General features: G+C 41.6%; 2 protein-coding genes and 1 long non-coding RNA gene across 4 annotated transcripts in view; 2 read left to right on the top strand and 1 right to left on the bottom strand.

Annotated features, from left to right (window-relative positions):
- The first annotated feature begins 830 nt into the window (after positions 1 to 830).
- On the top strand, positions 831 to 12,288 carry ppp1r2 (protein phosphatase 1, regulatory (inhibitor) subunit 2). The gene is made up of 6 exons (XM_023819988.2): positions 831 to 1,097; positions 4,490 to 4,597; positions 5,059 to 5,142; positions 7,364 to 7,461; positions 9,444 to 9,617; positions 9,961 to 12,288. The coding sequence occupies exons 1-6, from the start codon at positions 964 to 966 to the stop codon at positions 9,978 to 9,980; spliced, it is 618 nt and encodes a 205-aa protein (XP_023675756.1). The 5' UTR covers positions 831 to 963; the 3' UTR covers positions 9,981 to 12,288.
- On the bottom strand, positions 11,958 to 13,440 carry LOC140578494 (uncharacterized). The gene is made up of 2 exons (XR_011982705.1): positions 13,302 to 13,440; positions 11,958 to 12,942 (listed from the first exon to the last, which is right to left on the bottom strand). It is a non-coding gene; the product is annotated as an uncharacterized lncRNA (long non-coding RNA).
- The window catches only part of LOC111848179 (arf-GAP with coiled-coil, ANK repeat and PH domain-containing protein 2), a 43,031-nt gene continuing 35,983 nt past the window's right edge, over positions 13,361 to 20,408 (top strand). For both annotated transcript variants that reach the window (XR_011982704.1, XM_023819984.2), the window contains exon 1: positions 13,361 to 13,499. Coding sequence is in view for 1 of the 2 variants with exons in the window: in XM_023819984.2 (XP_023675752.1) it covers positions 13,450 to 13,499 (50 nt within the window). In the remaining variant the exon portion in view is untranslated. The remainder of the gene's footprint in view (positions 13,500 to 20,408) is intronic.

Here is a 20,408-nt window from a genome sequence, read left to right as displayed (position 1 = left end):
TAGCTCAACTAACCTTTCCTCGTATGACATTCCTCTATGACCAGGAATCATTCTTGTGGTCCTACGCTGCACCTTTTCTATGGCCGCAATGTCCTTTTTAAGATATGGTGACCAAACCTGCACACAATATTCTAGGTGAGGTCTCACCAAGGAATTGTATAAACTTAGCATTACCTCTCTTGACTTAAACTCCACACACCTGGAGATATACCCCAACATCCTATTGGCCTTTTTTATTGCTTCCCCGCACTGGCGGGAATGAGACATGGAAGCATCAACATACACACCAAGGTCTTTCTCATAATCAGCTACCTTTATTTCAGTAGGTCCCATAAAATACCTGTACTTTATATTTCTGCTCCCAACATGGAGTACCTTACAAGTTACATTTGTCTATGTTAAATTTCATCTGCCAGGTATCGGCCCAGTCACTAATTAAATCAAAATTCCGCTGTAGCTGCTGAGCCGCTAGTTCAGTATCTGCTACACCACCCACCTTGGTATTCTTTTGAAAAAATACTGCAAATTCGAGATTGCAGATAAACCATCGGCCCGAAAATGCGCCCAGGCTTATTTAAAATGCCCTGCCTGTTATTTGGTCAATTTTGAGAAAACGTAATGACGTCCATAAAAGTCTGCGGTGACGTTTTTGCCAATTCAAGTCCAACGGTCTAAGTTAATCAAGTCTAACAGTCCAGAACAAACGCAGTGCTTTTCTCACACTTTTCACCAAGCACTTTCCATTTAAGCCACAACCAACATGGCTGCAAATTCTTGTTATCTACAGCATGGCGCGTCGTCATAGCGACACTACAACTTTCGTTCGTACTCTCGCGATGTTAGGTACGCGGGGTGTAGCCTCAAACGGGCGCCGTTCATACGGCTGGGTAACCGGGATGTGTCAGACAGCGTAAACCGGCGACGCGGCTTGTAAACTTAGGACAGGACGCCTTCGGAGACGGAATGGCAGCTCCGCGACCAATTAAAGGCATTTTGAAAAACAAAAACAGCGCTACGAACGTCAAAACAGGACCCGAAGTGCCGCCACTGGATAGCCCGGAGCGGGCGGCACTCGGTCCACTCGAAGATGATCAGCAGTGAGTATCCTTACACAGGTTTAAGTAGTCGATCGGCTATTTAAGAAAATAACAACAAAATGATACACTTTTAGCCAGAGTACGATTATTTGTTGTATCGGTAACTTGGCCAGTTAGCTCCCCAGCTACGTAGCCGGCAGTAGTGATAAGCTTCCTGTATATGGTCATTAAAACCTGCACGGTGGCCCATGGTGTGGGAGGGTGGGGAGTCATTTACTACTCACGTTTGCAAGCTATTGAAACACGGGCTTGTCGTTTTCATTTCTCGCCATATATACTGTATAGGCGTAAATATAACAAGGTCGAGGGCTGCCAAGCAACGCAAGGAACTTTAGCACCATTGGTACTGTGATTTGTTTTTTCAGCAACCAGACCCATAAACCATAGCTCCAGTTATGAAATATGCTTGTTTAATTTGTTGTCCTTTTGTGCTTAATTCTTATAATCCGCTGCTGGGTACATTCTGTCGCGATATTTTACCTTGGGTGTGTGCAATAAAGGCGGTTTCAAGCACTGTCGACCTGTCGCTGCGCATTTCTGCTGTGGCGATCTTTGGATCCTGTCTGCGATGAAGTTCAAGATCCCAGCATGCACTGGTGTCACTCACAGCTGACAAAATTCGTCTACAACGTCCAAGCTCTTTGTACAAACTCTTGCGGTTGATTTTGTTCCGACAGCTTTTCGCATTTTTTAGAGACAATACTATTCAGCTAATGACGCCCTATCTTTAATGAATGGGCAATATGGAGAAGTAATAAATAATAAATCATTTATTTTCCATTTGCATAAGTACCAGTACATCGGAATTGTTCTCTTTGCCTACCCCATCTTGCAGAGTGCCCTTCTTGTTGGAGGTTAAGGGCCTTGCTGAAGGGCCCATTGAAATGTGACTGTTCTGCTGGGGCCATGGGTCAAACCAGAGATCTTCCGATTATAGTCACAGAGACTTAGCCTGCTGAGGCACTCACCACCTCGGGCAGTGGAGGTGCACTGCTCCCAGAGGCACTGCTAAACTGGGTTGTAGTGTGGACTGCAAGCCCCTCTTCTGGCTTCTACCACAACTATTAGAACAAAAATGTGTTAGTGAAATGCCTGCCTTAATAGAGATCTGTGGTGACACTGTTCCTCCAACTGTTCCATCTGATATTAAAATAGACAGAGAGTGTGTATGTGTGTGTGTGTGTGTGTGTGTGTGTGGGTGGGGGGAAGGGGGGGTCTCTGAGGATTCTCTAAACAGACATGGGAATGAAATGGCTATCAAAGTACCACTGGGCATTAATTTTTGACTCACTCCAGGTTGTTTGGGGAGTTGGGAACAGAGTGTAACTGGGTGCCTCACACATTACAGTATCTCAAAATACATTGTTTAACCTTTACTTTGGGAGTTTTTGTATAGGATTTGGACCTGCATCCCTTTGGTTGTGTTAGGCCGCTTGATAAATCATAAAACACATTACTGCAGCATGACCAGGAAGGAAAAGCAAGGAACTTTATACACTATGGTAAAGTAATGTCAGCCTCATGGGCTGATTGATCGGTTTGGCTGTTTTTTCTTGAGGGGGGGGGAGTTGCTTGGTATATGGAATTTACCGTAATGTTGTTGTTTTTTTCTTCTGAGCACCTCCTGACATGACCACAGGAGTGAGATTTACTGTTTACTCTTGGCATATAGCAATGGCAGGTGCAATAGAACTATACTCTGGACCCGCGAGGTGATTTTTGGCTTGTTGTGTCCTCAGTGCTTATGATGAGCACTAAAGGGTGCTGAGCCCCTACTGTCTGTCACTCTAGCTGGACACACTGGGATCACTTCAATGGCAGCCTCTCTAGTTTCAAGTTCAAATTCATGACCTCCCAAGACCCTCTTTGCATGCATCTGGGTCAAGATGCTGACTTTTCTGAATATTGTTTATATTTTTTTACAGCCTTCCTCTTTGCAGAGAATTTCTTGTCCTGCTTGTTTTTTTTTGACCTGTTTCTAGAGCATTCTCCAGACACCTTGTTTATTGTGCAAATGATTTCCTGAATCTGTATTTTCCAGAATTCATGACTGCAAGAATATGATTTCTTATTAGGATGCTCCAGCACTTTGATTGCTGGGATTATCTGTGTCCTGGCAGCACGCCAAAGAAACTTTGAGACTATTGCTGTACAGCTAAGCCTTCAGTCTGGCTGGGGCATTCAGAAGTGGCAGTCAGGCGTTTGCTTCATAAATGATGCCTACCTCCTCTCCATTGAAACAGTACCATCACATTGTTGAGGCCTACGGTTGCATTAACTGGTATGCATTGCTTTTGTTGACTTTCAGCTTTGGTTTACGTTTTCAGTGTTAAAGCTCCTGAGTCAAAATGATCTCTGTGGTTCAACCCTGAAATTCAGTAATTCATCTTATAATGTTTAATACATATATATTAAGGATAAATAATATTATTGGAGCATCAACAGTGTAAATATGGTCATGGATGATACAGCTACATTTATTTAGCAGCTCTATTCAGACAATACAGTTTGACAGACAGATTTCCTTTGTGACCCGACTGCTGTGAATTCTGCACGAAGACCTGTCTCAGTTGTGTCTCTTACAACAAAGCCAAGGGCAAAAGTTTGGTTTCCCTTGATCACCTGGAAGGGTCATGTATAGCAGTCTGTGGCAAGCTGTGATCCGTCGAATCACCATGTCCTGCTAGCTGACACCTTATCTGTCTGTGATCAATGTGAAGGTGGCTGAGGATGGCAGGGAACGAGATGGATTACGGTGCCAGCGATTAGATTTATGCACTCTTGACAAGTGCAGGGGGCAGCGGCTGGGATGATTCAAGACCCGAGTGGGCAATCTCCTGGAGTGGGTGGGGCTGTGTGTGGAGCCCTTGGGAGGTGGGGTCCTTGATGGTATTGATGGTGCGAGGGTGAGAACGGGAGTAGCAGGTGTTCGACTCGTGGCACATCAGTGTGAGGACGTGTCTGTGCTAGGTGGATCACCAGGGGTCATGCACTGAGACCCTGGCACTGCATATAACAGGACTATGGGGACGTCTGGCCACAAATCTCCTGAAGCACGCTGTCCTATTTATGTCACCCCAACTTGACACGTACCGATTGATGTTTTAGTTTAGTTTCGACAAAATGACCAAGCCGTTTGAGTTATCTCAGTGAAACTGCCTTCATTTTTACAATAAGTTAGTCAAAATATTTCCTTTATGCATCTTTATGTGCTACCCAGTATTGTTTTATGAGGTCTGCTTTCTCTGTGTTTTAAGCTTCAATAGAGAGAGAGTTCTTCAAAGTCTCTGAGTAGAACTGAGGGTTATACAAATGAGCTTCAGTGATAGAAGTAAATATTGAAATAACCACCCTAATTATTCCTGACTTTTTTTGCTGACCCATTATTTCAGAAAGAAGTCACAGAAATGGGACGAAATGAATATTCTGGCAACCTATCACCCTGCGGATAAGGACTATGGGTTAATGAAGATTGATGAGCCCAGCACACCGTATAACAGGTGAGTGGGCAGCAAACCCAGCCATCACATTTTGCTGCTAGGTGAACGTTTCCTGTTGTATTTGTTTTGATGGTTCATTTCTGCTAAGAAATGATTCATTGGGGAGATTTTTTAATAGTTATTTTCTTTAGTAATTTCTAGAGAACGCAACATATGTAGTAATGCAGATCATCTGACTCATAACCTTGCCTATTTAGTTCAACTAAGGTGCAGGGGCCATCATAACCCTTGTGCACCCTCCTGGAGCCTGAAAGCTGCCTGACGTTAGGATCTTGTAAATAGTCCCCTGGATATAGCATATCCCTTTCTGTCTGCCCCCAGCAAGAAAGTATCCACAAACACGTAACTAAATCCAAGGGCAAATCCCATTGTGAAGGTTGTCCCTGCTGGCAGTGCAGGGCTTGCAAAGGGGACATTGTTAATTATTTATGGGAACCTTCCCCATGATCCCTCTCTTCCAGGATGGTGGGGGAAGAGGATGACGAAGGAGCACTGAGCGACTCTGAAACAAACGCAGCCCTCCAAGCAGATGACCTAGTTAAGAAGTAAGTGCTTTAAAGATGGGCTGTCTTTGTGATCTCAGATTAGCAGGAGGAGAATGACAGTAGCATGTGATGCTCTCATAGATAAATATATATGTGGATGTTGTACAGATCAAATGCAATCATGGGATGTCCATTTACATTTTTTAAAAATGTATTTAGTAGATGTTTTCATCAAAACAACATAGAATTGAGAAAGCAGGGTCAGCCAGTCACTGGAGCATTTGGGGTTAAGGACCGTGCTCAAAGGTCCAACTATGACATTACTCTGCCAGCCAAGGAATTTGAACCAGCGACCTTGCAATCAGTCCTAACCAGCTGATCCACACACCACTGTCAAAATCAACAATAGCAGTATATATTGATCAATAACAGAAGAGGTATCATCTGTTTTTTAGGCCAAAGTGAAAGGGTAGTGCAGAAAATGGTAATATTTTAGAAACGTACAATTCTGTTCATTTGTATGAAAAGTGCTTTGGAGATCTAAAAGTGTACATTAAAGTTCTCCTTGTCTGTGTCCTGTGAGCGTCCGTACAAATCGTGATATTTGACATGGGGCACTGCGGATTTGTAGACATCGTGTTGACTGGTTGCCCTGAGCTGCTCGTATAAATGGTAACCAATAGTGTTTGTTTGTGTGTACGCTTATGAATTGGCTGCAGGAGCTTGCGATGCACCGATATGCTCAGATATCTCTGATGTGTGTATGTGTTTATTCATTAATTTATAAAAGTATGGTCACAGATGTTGACCCACTTTTTGTGTTCTAGCTTGGTGTAGCCAGCTTACTATAATGCAGTATTTTTTTTATTGCTTTTCACTAGGGCTGGGTGATATCATATTGATAATATATCGTGCATGCGCAATAATCACCACCCTGGTCAGATGACAGACGAAGCATTTGGCTGGACGCCAGCTTTTCGGTGCTATACGGACATTAATTTATGCCCATAATTTGGTAAGCGGATTAGTAGTATGGCTTAAATATTAATGAGATGTGTTTTGTGATACCCAAAAGTTAGTAATCTGTATAAACTTTTTCTTAAATTCGATTAGCAGAGCACCCCATATAAAACTGGTTTGGTATACTACGGTTTGGTTTACTACGGTTTGGTATACCTCAGTGCAATATGCACTGAAGTCGCGGTGAAGAAGAGCAGCCACCACATCTTTTAAAAGAGGAGATCTTGTGGATAAACAAGGTAAAAAGACGTCGGCGGTGTGGTGGTACTTTTTGCAGTTCAAAGTCTGACACATTTATTAAACATGAGAATATGCTGTATTTATACTAATAATGACTTTTGAACGTCATACAAAGCCTCATTAATATTTTAGCCATACTACTAAACTGCTTAAATTGTGGCCGTAAATATGTCCATATAGCACCGAAAAGCTGGCGCATGGCCAAATGTTGCACCTGTCATCTGAAGCCCTAGTGATTATTGCGCGATATAATATCGATATGATATCGCCCAGCCCTACTTTTCACTATTAGTTTAGGTAGTTGTCTTAACTCGTAGCTTCAAAAATGGCCATCCTAGATGTTTGAGATTTTGGACTGTCCCTTTTCTTCTTGTTTTTTGCCAAACATAGCGCAGCAATCTAGCTCTGTCGTAGCAGTCTTCCTGATGCACAGTTTGTTTTCTTCTCGGCCAGTTAAACAGGCTGAGTTGACTATAGGCAACTGTAAGACATTGTCAGCATCCGTGTCGTGTCTGTACCTCAGCAAAAGCTTCCTGTTAGCTTACCCAACCTGTGCCCAACAATTTAGGGCCTCATTCTCCTTTCCTCCCACTTCCTGCTCTGCTTTTCGGATAAGTGGGTGCTTCTGCTGGGTCAAGTGTCTTCTATGGCGTTCCACTTGGCTTGGACATTTAAAAGACCTGGCCTGCAGGGTGGGGGTGTCAGCTGGTTGGCTTGTCCAAGAGCTGGTCTGGTCCAAGATTTTCGATCCTTCAGGGATTTCAGAATTTTGTATTTTTTTTCCTTCTTTCCCTTCTCTTTTTGGGAGCCCTGACAGCCGCAAATGTCACACCGAATGGCACACAGAACCACTCTCTTGCAGAAGCGCCTCCGTGGTGTACACTTTACCCAGCAGCAGGGAGCAAACGGGCGAAGGGTCGCGCAGAAATATCTGACCTGCTTTTATTCCGAATCGGGATCCTATCTGGCGGGTCGCACGTCACTCTCAGAGCTTTGTGCGTCTGCTTTCCATTTCTCCCAGGCTGGCAGCGGCAGAAGGATCGGAACCACGCTTCCTGAGAGAGAAGGAGGAGGAGAGCAGTGAGGAGGAGGAGGAAGAGCTTACCCCGGAGGAGCAAGGTAGCATATGACATCACGACCCCTTATGGTCACACTGATAGAGCAGACTCTAACCTTGTGCCCTGAGCCTGTGATCTCACACCACAGGTAACAGGGAGCAGGCTAGTGGCACCAGGTACAGAGCATGTGCGTGGTGTGAACCTTGGCTTAACAGGGAGAAGTTGCCATGTTTCTCAGCCCATAGTTTTATTGTAGGTTGAGGTTTTACGCATTGAACTCTTTAGTATCTAAGTTATTGCAACTTTTGCATTAACCATTCTGTAGAGATTGCTAGTGTCTTCCCTTTATTGTGCTGTTAATACTTATTTTGACATTCTCATCTGGTGTTTCATTTATAAATTAGGTGCTGATTAAAATGATGTAGAGCCTAGGTTCTCCCAGAAGAGAGTAGGGCACCTCTGGTTTCCCAAACCATGTCTGTTTCCGAACCTGCTGTAAAAAACCGTCCCTGATGTTTTCCTTTTCCACCCTGAGTGGAATGGTAATACAAGGGGCTTCGTTTCTTTCTGAGTTCCCACATTGAAGGCAGAATTGTGCCTGTGTTGTCCTGTATTTTTCCGTGCAGAGGTGATATGCTCTGTAACTAATAGGGAAAAGTAGCCTAGATTTTAGTTGACTGAACATGGTATATGTGCTGTGCAGTTAAATCCCTTTCTGCAGAATATTTGTCTGGACCCCCAGGTCTTGTCACAAAACACTGACTTTGTTTTGCATGGATATACACAAATTAATCAGTAGTACCCAACCCAGTTTTAGTAAAAACAAATGCTTGATTGGTGTTGATAAATTCAGTTAAACATGTCTGAACATTAGAGATTTAAATAACTACTACTAATAGTTCATGCTGGATTCTGTCTGCTTTCAGTTATTAGGAATCAGTAAAGACAGTCGACAGAACTGTCAGGCAAATAGTAATCAGAATTGTTTCTGGATCATTCAACTTTAATTACATTTCCAGAATAGTTTTTTCAAAGGTCATTTGTTAATTAAAATGGAATGGCCCTTCTGTCATTATCTTTCTGCTACTTGTTAGCCATTAGCATTGCAGGCTGGGCTGTATTTTTGCAATTTGTTGCCATTGTATACCAGGGTCTTCTTGGAGACATAATGAGGCTAATGTCAGTTAGTATTAAATTTGTTCAATCCATGTGAATGAAAATCCACCACAAGATGGAAAAGTTGCTGTTCCAGTGCAGTGTTTCCCCTAGGTTTGCAGCTTTTGTCACTGCAGTGTATCTTTCCGGGCTTCTGGAAGAACATTTCTAGAGCCTCTTGATATGGGAAGTCAGACACATCTGGCCCACTTATTGAGATTCACATGCAGACTGTAAGATGGTCTCCTTGCAGCCTATTGCAGATGTTTGTCTTGACCTGCAAATACATTAACTGTTAGGCTTTAAAGGTGATAGCTTATAGCTTAAAATAGTGATAGTTTAAAGCAGGAAATCCCACTGTGAGACGTATTTATTACCCTGTTCATTTTTGTCTGCTTTTCAGGTGGTTGACGCGACATATTTTCTGACGCGTGCTCTCTGTCCGCTGATGGGAGTGTGCTCATCTGTGTGTGCGCACGTGTCTGTGCGCGCGCATCGGGGCGGAACTCCGCCATGCACGATACAGAGAGCAGAGGAGAATTGTAAACGCGTGACCATATAGAGACAAACATAAGTTGTTGTTTAAATAAGATAACATAAGACTATTTAGTTTGTTTAATAAAGACAATGTATAGACCTGTTCTATAGGAAAGGTAACCTTAAATGACTTCTGTTGTGATCTGGCACAATATAGAAAATAAAATGAAATAAAATTAGCTTGATCTTCAAGGGGGGGCGGGAGGTGCCGTTGGGGGAGCAGGGCGGCCCCCTAATATAATTTGGTTGGGGAAACACTGCAGTGAATATGTCAGACTGGTGTGGTGTGTGGGCTTTCTTCCTTTGAATCCGCTTCAGAGCTTACCAACTAAATCAGTGTTTGTTCTTCAGAAAAAAAGAAACAATTTCGGATGATGAGAAAAATGCACTACAATGAAGGCCTGAACATTAAACTGGCCAGGCAACTTATCGCCAGCGAGTTGGAAGAGGAGGAGGAGGATGAAGATGAGGAAATGAAAGATGACACAGAGCCTGAAGACATCAATGTAGACCCCCCACAAGATAGTAAGTTGAACCCCAATATGTGCTGAGGAACTATACCTGGCTTTTCCATATAGTGTCTTCAAGTTTCAGATAAGACCAGTTGACTGTTCTGTGTGGCATGCTTTCTCAAAGTACAAGCCCTGAATCGCATAAACCAGATGTAAATGACTGTACACCTGTCTGTACTTTATACTGGTAATTAAGTAGGTATTCCAGTGCACCTGAGTATTGGAGCTAAAGGATCAGGTATTAGATTTTGTTATATTAACAGAAGACGGGACTGATATGTATAGTTGAGAGAAATGTGTTCTTGTATAAACATAGTTTAAGTTGTTTGACTCACTCTTCCCCCAATGTGTTACAGCTGACAGTTTAGAGTCCTAGAAGATGGCTTGCTCTGCTGTGTCCTGAACTCAGCTTTGTGAAATATTAAGACACCAGTAGTTGCTTCAGAGCTGGTCAAAGAACACACCGCCTCACAACCCTGCCATCTGCGTTTTGTTTTCATGAATAACCGTCAAGTGAAAGCATATCGACCTGACTGGTATTTCTTCCGTTGCCAAGAGTGATCCCCGTATTGTCAGGAAATGTGAAACCTGATGACCTATAGTGGACTTCATCAGCAATTGTTTCTCCTTGCCTTTTGAAGACCTCGTCCTAGAGCTGCTCGGCAAGGCCAAGCAAACCAACAAACTGGGGGGTTGGGTGTTCATTATTTTTCATTTTTTTTCTTTTCTTTTCTTGATGCCTACTCTAAAACCATCAGAACCACCATTTGTGACTTTTTTCCAACTGAGATATTCTTTGTGTGTTTAGATAAGCTTTCTTCATTACTCTTTCTTTAATGAGATTCATTTTTATTCTTTATTTTCATTGTAAACAGGCCACTTCTTAAAATTTGCAGGCCAAAACCTCTTGGAAAAATAATAAATCATCATTTTATTTCTCCATTTAATGCTCTTTTTTTAAAACTAGCTTGATGCACTGAAGTACAAAGAACCGCTATTCTGCAGTTTTTCATAAATTATGTAGGCTTGATCTACTTTTGAATATTTACGTTTTCGTAAATGTACTTTAAAAACAAATTGGCCATTGCTACAAAAAAAGCTATGTTCCATTTAAAAATGTCCCGTAGAAACCCTGTAACTTCCATCATCCCCCCAAAGGGTGGCCATAATTTCCAGTGTTTTACACTGAATCAATGCTATGTTAGCTTTCCAAATTTATGAGAAGGCATTAGGGACTTGCACCCCGAAATTGCTTGAACTACTGATGAGACTGAATTTTGTGAAATGTTGAAATGCTACTAGTATTGTTTTTCTGTAAATTGTTTACTTTAATAATTATTTTCAATGAAATATTGTATTTGCTTAAGGGGAGTTTGCATAAGTTTGCCATTCACCTTGTTCAGGATACATTTGTTTTATAAATGGTCTCCTTTTGGAGTCTTCATGTCCTTTCTTATTTTGTAGCCAAAGTTCAGTTTTTTTTTCACAGATCAACAGAAATTATAAAGGTGCAGTCGGCCCTAGGTATCCACGGGGATTATCTCCTCCAGATAACAAAATCTCCGGAAGTTCAAGTCTCTAATATAAAATAGTGTAGTATTTGCAAATAACCTACACACATCTTCCCATATACTTTGAATCATCCCTAGATTACTTGTAATGTATTAACACAATGTAAACAGTTGTTATACCACCATAATACATATAGAAAATATAAAGAGGAAGTATAAATTAATTTGCTCTCTCTCTCATTCACACACACACACACACACACACACACGTCATCACTCACTAACAACACCAAAAACTACACATCGCCTCATTTGCGTAGATTTAGCGTAGTGCTCTGCGCATAGCAAATTCAAGTTTTGCTTTGAAACTTCCTGGAATTTTTTTTTTCCTAAATATTTTTGGTTTGCAGCTGGTTGAATCCATGGATGCAGATCCTGTGAATATGGAGGGCCAACTGTACACTTAGGAGAAGATAAAACATGCAGGAATTTTAAGTTCTCATCTTTCAAAGTCAGTGACTAATCACTTTTATGTACACAAAAACCAGGAGCGGGACCTCATAGGATGTGAAGTTTAGAATGCTGCAATGGTTGTGTGCAGATGGAAGGAATTTTGAATTGTTAGTTTTAAAGAGGATATCTTTAGGTTAAAACCCTAAGTAATGTTACCTAGATGGAACATAAAAATGCTTGCAATCATTGTGTAGTTACATGTATCCTTATACCTGTATACATGTATCCTTATACCTGACGTTACCAGAACGTCTGGAGTGGTGCAGCCATTGCATGTTAGCAAAGTCGTACCTTTAACAGCAACCTCAGGACAATGATGAGTCCATAAGTTCAGAAAAATCAAAATAAATTTAATATCCCTGACCAAGTGCAATAGACATAATTATCAAAAAATTAACAAAGGAATATTTAACCCCCCCCCCCCCTTGGCATTCAGTAGACATAAGTTTGCCTTGCTTTGTTTGACCCCAGGATGTATTTTCTTCTCTCTAGAAAGTTTAATGATTACCTTGTGGTCCTGTTTTCTAAAATGATTGAGATATTTATCGCTATTTTCGCTTGTTAATTTGGCATGTTCCTAAACTATAGGATGTGTGTTTTTTGTCTCCATTAATAAAAGTGTCATAAAATGGCTTCCTCCTGGTTGGGAGGGGGATTTGATGCAGTGGATCCTTTATTCACTAATGTAGAAGCACATAGGCATTCTTGAATTTTCATATATCACACCTTGCTCTACTATCAGGCACATACATATATACAGAGAGAGTACAGCGTCCAGTCAGAACTCAAGATCAGCAATTAGAACAGTGTCACGGGGCAGTTTTTCTGGCTAAGGACGTAGATTACTGAGCAAACTGCCAGCCTTGGGATTCAATCCATCAACATTCCAGACATCCACATAGACTCCTAACCTGCAGTGCCACACACCTACTTGTCTACCTCAATGGGAAAATGAATGATGAATGAATGAAGGTCATTCATGTTTCTTAGGACTCTTCCTGTAAAGGTACTGGTTATTATGGGAACAACTTCTGTGAAGCTACTGGCACCAGACTCCTCTTGTGAAAGTACTGATTACTAGAGGAATGACTTCCCCTGTGAAGATACTGGTTACTATTTATAGGTCCGACTCTATAGATTTTGCCGACTGGGGAGGGGAATCCACCTGTGGAGATTTCGCCGACCAGGGTGGGGGTTCCTCTCGGTAGAGCAACGGCTCTTCTTGAAAATGTACCGGTTACGATTGCTAGCAGAGTGGTCGATCGCCCAGTAGGTGGTGGTGTTTTAACGGGCATGTGAAGCCCTGACTTCAAGCTGGAAGGAATGCAAAATAAAAAGCTGAATGACAAAGCTTAAGACCACTTCCCAATTTAAATAATAAAGGATCTGACAAAAGTGACACTTCTAAGCGCTGTCACGGTGTTAACACGGCGCTTTGCCGTGTTTCTGTGTGAAAGTGACTGGGCTATTTGGCACTGGGGGGCGGGGGATCCAGAGCCCGGCCCTGGCGTGGACGAGACCGCCCGCAGCTCTATAGGCTAGCTAGCTGCTTCTGTCAGCGAGGGCTGTTTCTCCGCTTGGACCGCGGTGTCTAGCTGATACTCGGGGTAAATACAGCGCACTAGCCCTCCGTAAAGGAACAAGCGGTTTTATTTGATGAAATATCCACATACCGGTTTTCCCTAAGGATGGCTGAGTCGCGGTGCCACTAGCGGCCGATAACCCTGCAGCTCCTCTCAGAATCTCCGCCACATACGCTCACATTCGGCGGCGCCAGGGCGTCCCGCCTTCCTCTGCTTCATTTAACATATCTCTTAAAAGATGGTGACGGTGGATTTTGAGGAGTGCCTTAAGGATTCCCCTCGGTTCAGGTAGGCCGCTGCTCTCCATGCTCTCGGGGGTGGATTTACGTGGTGGTGTCGGTCGTGGCGAATCGGGCCGCCGCCGCTAAATGGCCGGTGCTTCCTTAGGGAAGGATTGCGTGTCCAGCTGGGTGCTGTGACAACCCGGGGTAGGAGGAGGGAGAGGCGGGGTACTGCTGCGGGTTCATGTCCGTGTGTGACACAGTGTGTTTGGTACTATGTGTAACTCCGTGTGGGACTCTGTGTGTGCTGCTATGTATGACTCTGGGTGTTGTAATATGTGTGACACCATATGTGGTTTTATGTGTGATTCTGTGTATGACACCACGTGTAGCTCTTTGTGGTACTATGTGTGAATCTGTGTATGACACCATGTATAACTCCGTGTGTGATTCCTTGTTTGACTCCATGTGTGACACTGTGTGTGATTTTGGGTGGTACTTTGTGTGACTCATGTTTGACATTCTGTGTGCTGTGTACGACACTGTATGCAAGTCTGTGACTGTCTGTGTGATGCACTGTGAGCTGTGTTATACTATGTAATACTGTGTAACTCTGCAGCTCTGTGTGTGGTGCTGTGTGTCACAGTGTTTTCTGTATATGACTCAGTGTGACATCTACCACAGGCAAGACAGCACATCAGAATAGGCAAGTGCAGCTGTAAGGTTGTTAGTTAGCTAGTTTGTCTTCAAACTGGTACATAAGTAATGGGTGATATATCTGGGAAACCAGTATGCATTTCCTGCATGTCTAGTCTTATTAAATCCTGTCTGATAAGTAACAGACTAGCTTGACAATTCCTGCCTTGTGTCAGTTCTAGTTAGATGGTCTTAAATATTTCTTTAATATCTGATTTTTTGTAGTCAAAATCTACAGAGCCCCTAAAGGGACAGGGTTGGAAAATACTATTATGTACAGTTTCACGTTCCTTCTCAATCGTTTTGCATACTTGGATTATTAAACTGCCCCCCCCCCCTCCCGCCCCAATATCAACACAAACATGCTGTCTTTCTGTGCATCTCATGTGTTATACAGCAACTTCAAAGTGCACAACTTATAGATGGAATAAAAACAATTGCATGGGAATTATGAGGGAACACAAGAATAATTGCGAATGGCCATGTGCATAACATGCAATGTCGATATTAACATCACACATCGTGCCGGCCTAGTTGGGAGTCATTTCTAGGTTCTGACATCTGATGAAATGTAGTGGTGGGTGAGTTTTATGTGCCTCGTCTTCAGGCACATTCAGAGTTTCTGCCTCTCAGTGCATGACTAAGTACTGGCTCTCCAGTAGCATATCCAACTGCAACATCCTGTCTCAGAAAAGCAGGAACAAATGTTAGAAGCCCAGAACGAGCAGGAATAATGGAGGAAGGGCTGTTAGTCAAACATCCATTGTATAATGAAGTATTTATATGAAATACATAACATCTACCTGTTTTTAGGGATCCTTTTATTTGTTTGACAATCCAGGTTTGGGGTAACTTGTCATTAATGAAATTCTTGAAGGTGCAGAACTTTATTCCTGTGATGTTTAAATTTATGCAGCATTTTATGAGATGTTGCATGGGATACCTAGAAAGATTATAAATCATGAATCCAAATGCTGTAATAGTTGGGTTAGCCAATGGCTAATTGAAATGACTAGCATCTGGAGTTTACGTCTCTATCAGGAAAAATGTGTTCAGGACCAGTCCTGGAAGGCTTTCACACCAGTCAGTTAAATTGTCTTGATAGAATAAATGTTGCCTTCGTTCTGAGCAGTGTGCTCATAATACAGTAATAAGAGCTGGAAAACATTCTGCATCATGAAACCATGATTGAAGACAAACCTAAGTAATCAATGTGAAATGTACTACATGCCTTAAAGTGACAGAGTGACCACACACAGTGCTCTTCCATTATGTGGAGGGCTGCCACCCACACAGGTTTGAGACAGACAGATGTGGTTCCTACAGAGTCAGCTACAATTCTGTGGTGGGAGGTATATTCTTGGAAATTTTCACCCTGTGCAGGTTTTCTCGGTCTCCTCCAGCTATCTGGATGAAATAGGCTACCATCTCTGAATTGCCCAAAGTGTGTAATTGCATATTTAGAGTGTGTGTGTGTGTATGTGTGTGTGTCCTAATATCCCCTGCCTCCTGTCCTGTGCTTCTTAGGATAGGCTCTAGGCGTATTGTTAACCTGCACTGAATAAGTGCCTAAGGAAGGTGAATGGATTCATATAGCCAAAGTTTCAGATGAATATTCAGTAATCAAATCAATTTAATAACAAATCGAATAATCCTTACGGATCTCGGATCTACTACAATCCCTTACCGGACTATTTTTTAAACAGCAGATGTTGGAAAAATGTCTGTAAAATAAAATGCTCTCCTCTATATCTGCTGGTATTAAATGGTAATGTAGCAATTAATTGTAAATTGCATTATTGATACAGCTCTAGTAATTTAGAGATGCCAAATACTCTAATATCATGGGTCAAGAAAAATGAAACATGCAAACTCCACAGATGTAGCTCAGGGGTGTGAGGTTGCAGTGTGACCCACCTTGTTAATCATATGACTTGTATTATATTTCATTGTTACTGTAGTGATAGAATGCTGTCTACGACATTTTCCCCCATGCTGTTTTCATGTGTCTGAAGCTGCATATGGGATACCTAGCTCAGCTGATTCATGTTTTTCTTCCTTGTATGGGAAATAAGGAAGGGAAAGGTGAAAGCAGGTAACATTGTAAATGTGATAAGAAGTGTTTGATGGATATAATCACTGCTTCACTATTATTATTGATTAAGATATTCACCTGATTTCATTTTGAAACAATTTTCTCCAAAAATGAAGCAGCAGCACTGTGTGGCAGCATAGGACGGAAATGGCAGCTGTAGGAGACACTTGGTCTTGTGAACACAATAACTCAAAGTATTTGACGTATCTTTTACAAACACACATCATATGAGTGAAGATCTGGACTTGACAGTGATAGCAAAAAAGCAAAGAAGGGGTAGTTTCAGACATTTGATCTTGCTAGCATGATTAAAAAAATTGAAAGATCTTTTTCAAACTTGTGTACGTGTACCTGATCAAATCTTCAGACAAAGTGCACCAAATTTAAAGCAGTTCTGCATAGCGATACAGAGAGAAGGGCAGCCTCAGACACTTGATTTTGTTGCTGCAATGACTCAAAAAGTATTTGACAGGTCAGTTGTTCACAAACTGTGAGGCATGAGATGATTTTCTGAATATTCTGGAAAAAAAAACTCAACTTCAAATTTTATCGATAGTAGTCATGGGGAAATTGTGAAATTTATCATGGGGGAATTTAATTAAAATGAGGCTTTTAAGAGTATGTAGAGTGAGGTATATTGGCATTTGGTTAAATTTATTGTGAGGGAATTTAATTGAACAGGCACAGATCTGGTGAACCTGATTACATTAAGGGTAGTCATACAAAAGTTGGATTTTGTGATGGCATGAAAAATTAGGTATCGGTCAGACAACCAACCAAGTGTCTTCTACAGCTGCTGTTTCCTTCCTATACTGCCACAGAGCACTGCTGCTTCATTTTTGGGGCAATTTCTCTGAAAATTAAATTATTTTTATAGATCTTCATCCATATAATGTTTTTTCAAGCAGTGATAAGATCCATCAAATATAACTTATGACATTCACATGGTCAAATGTCAGTGACAGACTGCCCAGCTTGCAAAAAACAAAAAGTGCAAACTCCTCATACACTGCTGTGATTGGTGCAGTGTGCCAAGCAAAACAGGTGAGAAGCTGACTGAGAATGTTAACCTGGGGCAGTTTTGGGTGCTCTTGGGTTACCCTCCTTCTAAAAATGCACTTCTGTGTGTGAAGTACTGCTAAGAGCTCAGGCAAGTGGAAAAATGTCATATGGTCAGATGATTCACGCTGTTATAAAGCTGCAGGCGAGTGCATGGAGGCTTGGGCCAAAGGTACCGTGCAGGCTGGACTGCTCCTCTCCTATGGGGAAGGCTTCTGGCAGCTCTCGGTGCTTTGGGTGCATCTTCTGGCAAGGTTTACGTAGCATGTCTAAGTGAGTGCAGTGGATGGACATCACTGAATACAGAGTAATCCTGATTTAGCATGGTCAAGCGTTTTTCCCTTCATAGGGAAGGAGCCTTTCAGGATGACAATGCCTCCATCTACAGGGCATGAGTGGGGACATGAATGTTGATGAATGTGAAGATAGTCTAATTCTGGTCACTGGTTAATTCTGGTATTGGTGTCAGTGATATTAGACAAAAATACAGTATATCATTATCTGCAAAAATCTTCAACAACACAGCTTCTAGTGGTGCTTTTTGTTTCTTATCCATTGGGAGAATCTATGCTGTGAAACATTGAGGCTGTCATCCCTGTTAGTGGTGACTCAGTGATTTATGATGTCATGCTTTCATTTGGAAGTTATCTGCGGGTCATGAGGTGCAATGTCAGGGTTTCTTCTAAGAGTGTTCATATTCAACAGGCTTCAGTATTGTGTCATTTGTACTTTGTCTACTAGACAATGCTTACCTTGCTTAACAATTGCCACACCTGGCAGGGGCAGGTGAACAGCTGTTTTAATTACCAGTTGTTGACGCAGGAAGATCAGCTCTAAACTTCACTTTAATTTAGGATTTTTTTTATTTCTGCCAATAAAATGCTTTGAGAACGTGGAATTCATTATGGAGTGAACTGGCGTATCCAGTTCTTTGTGAATTTCACATTTCTGGGTGTGTGCCGATGCTGAATGAGCCTTACAGAATGCTGCTCCAGTCTGTGAGCAGTAAATTGTCCATGGTGATGGGCATGAATCTAGAGGACATGCTTGAGTACACGGGGGAGTGGAATGACCATTCATAGAAGTTTACTCGGACTCCCTTTACAAATAATTAAATTAATGTGATTCTGCGGAATTAGAATCAAATTACACCCCACCCACCTTCATGTGTGTACTCCATCATATTTGATTTACATGTGAATGGGAGGTGACAGGTTATTGTGCTGGTTTTAATGAGTAAAGGTATTTTTGGAAGCTGAGAAGCTGACATTCAGTGAGTAAAGGCATTTGTGGAAGCTGCACACACTAAACTGAAGGTTCCTGTAAGGCTATTCTTCAGAGAACACGTGTTTTGTTCTTTCATAAAACCAAAGTGTCAGTTGTATCCACAGCCCCAGCACGTACATGAAATTAGGAAAGCATCTGTTTTGTTTCTGACAAACGATCACAGACCTGACTGAGAAATTCATGAGGATTTGCAGGGTCTTCAGTTTGACTGTTTGTATTTTTTTTTTCTCACACAATAGGCTAATTCTTTTTATTCATTCAGGACCTGAGTTGAAGGTCAAGCTTTACATCACCCATCTTGAGTTATCTGTTTGCAGCCAGACTTGATGAATTATGGCTCAGACATAATTCCAGGTTACATGGTTCCTTGAATGGGTTCCTGTTTCTTCTGCCTTTGTGGTAACTGTGAATCTCAGCTGTGGATGTGGATGTCATGATCAGTGGTGGAATGTAACAAAGTATTTGTACTTCGTTACTGGACTTAAGTACATTTTTACGTATCTGTACTTTACTTAAGTAAAAATAATAATGCATACTTTTTATTTTACTCCATTACATTTTGCGGCAATTATCTGTACTTTCTACTGCACTACATTTCTACAATTTATATCGTTAGTTGTTACATTTTATGAGCACAACTTCCTCAAAATCTTGCATGAAGGAATATTTAGCTTATTGCGTTCTGGCGTTGTTTGCCATTTCCTACCAATCAGGTGGCTTTATAATTAGCTCCAATGAGGGCAGAGCGCGCGTCAATTAGCAGCAGGAGCTGGTAGACTGGCTTGATTTCAAGTAGACGAGACATTCAACATGGACCAAGAGCCAACATCGGCTCTTAAGAGATTTGTTGAATAGTTTTGCAAGTACATAAATGATTTAAAGATATATCATGTCCTGACTGGTTTATCTTAATGGTATATTAGTGGGTAATACCTATAGTATAGATAACTTGTCATCCACATAATTCTAAGTTAGGGTACACACAGTATTGCAGAGTGCACGCACAATAAGCACACCAAACTTTCCAATACACATATTCTGTATAGTTGCTTGTAATTTTTACGAGCAATGACATCAGTAGAGGCCTAAGTCAATCTACTAGGGATGCTCCGATCGATCGGCCGAAGATCGGTATCGGCCGATAATCACATTTTATGACTCGATCGGTACTCGTTAAACTTGGCCGATCTTAGGAACCGATCACAATTTGATGACGTCAATGCGTGAGGACGTACACGATGAGTGGGGACGTAAATGTTTTGGCGCCGCAGTCATGTCATCGCCGGTGGGGATCAGAATCGGCTTTGGTATCGGCCGATCACCATGACAAAAAAATCGGTACTTGGTATCGGTGGCAAAAATCCTGATCGGAGCATCCCTAATATCTACTATTCTTTTACAAAATGTCACACCCCAGACGTTGAGACAAACCATTGTGTGAGTACTTTTACTTAAAAAAATACATTATAGTAAATTTAAAAGTAAGTACTTATAGTACTTTCACTTAAGTAAGATTGTTGATGTAGCACTTCTACTTTTACTTGAGTACATATTTTGCAGGATATTTGTACTTTTACTTAAGTACTAAGTTTCAGTACTTCCTCCACTACTGGTCATGATGCATTAGATCTGTGGTTTTGACACTTTTTGTATAATACAGTTCAACAAAATGCAGCACCTTTGCACAGAAAACTGAAACTATACAATTAATAAATTTTATTTAGTTTTTAAAATTAAAAACGTATCTTTAGTCAGTCTGTCCAACCAGGTGGTTAGAATTTAACACCAACTCAACACAAACATCATTCATGCAGAGCAATCAAAGTAAAGGAACAGGTT

The sequence above is a fragment of the Paramormyrops kingsleyae genome, chromosome 15 (genome assembly GCF_048594095.1).
Source record: "Paramormyrops kingsleyae isolate MSU_618 chromosome 15, PKINGS_0.4, whole genome shotgun sequence".
Taxonomy (NCBI): Eukaryota; Metazoa; Chordata; class Actinopteri; order Osteoglossiformes; family Mormyridae; genus Paramormyrops; species Paramormyrops kingsleyae.
This window is presented reverse-complemented; position numbering and strand designations above follow the sequence as displayed.

Bases quoted from the DNA above. Each gene is read 5' to 3' on its own strand.
- ppp1r2 (XM_023819988.2), top strand. From the start codon at position 964: ATGGCAGCTCCGCGACCAATTAAAGGCATTTTGAAAAACAAAAACAGC. The intron at 4,598-5,058 runs GTGAGTGGGCAG...CCTCTCTTCCAG, and splicing joins CCCAGCACACCGTATAACAG to GATGGTGGGGGAAGAGGATG. The intron at 5,143-7,363 runs GTAAGTGCTTTA...CATTTCTCCCAG, and splicing joins GCAGATGACCTAGTTAAGAA to GCTGGCAGCGGCAGAAGGAT.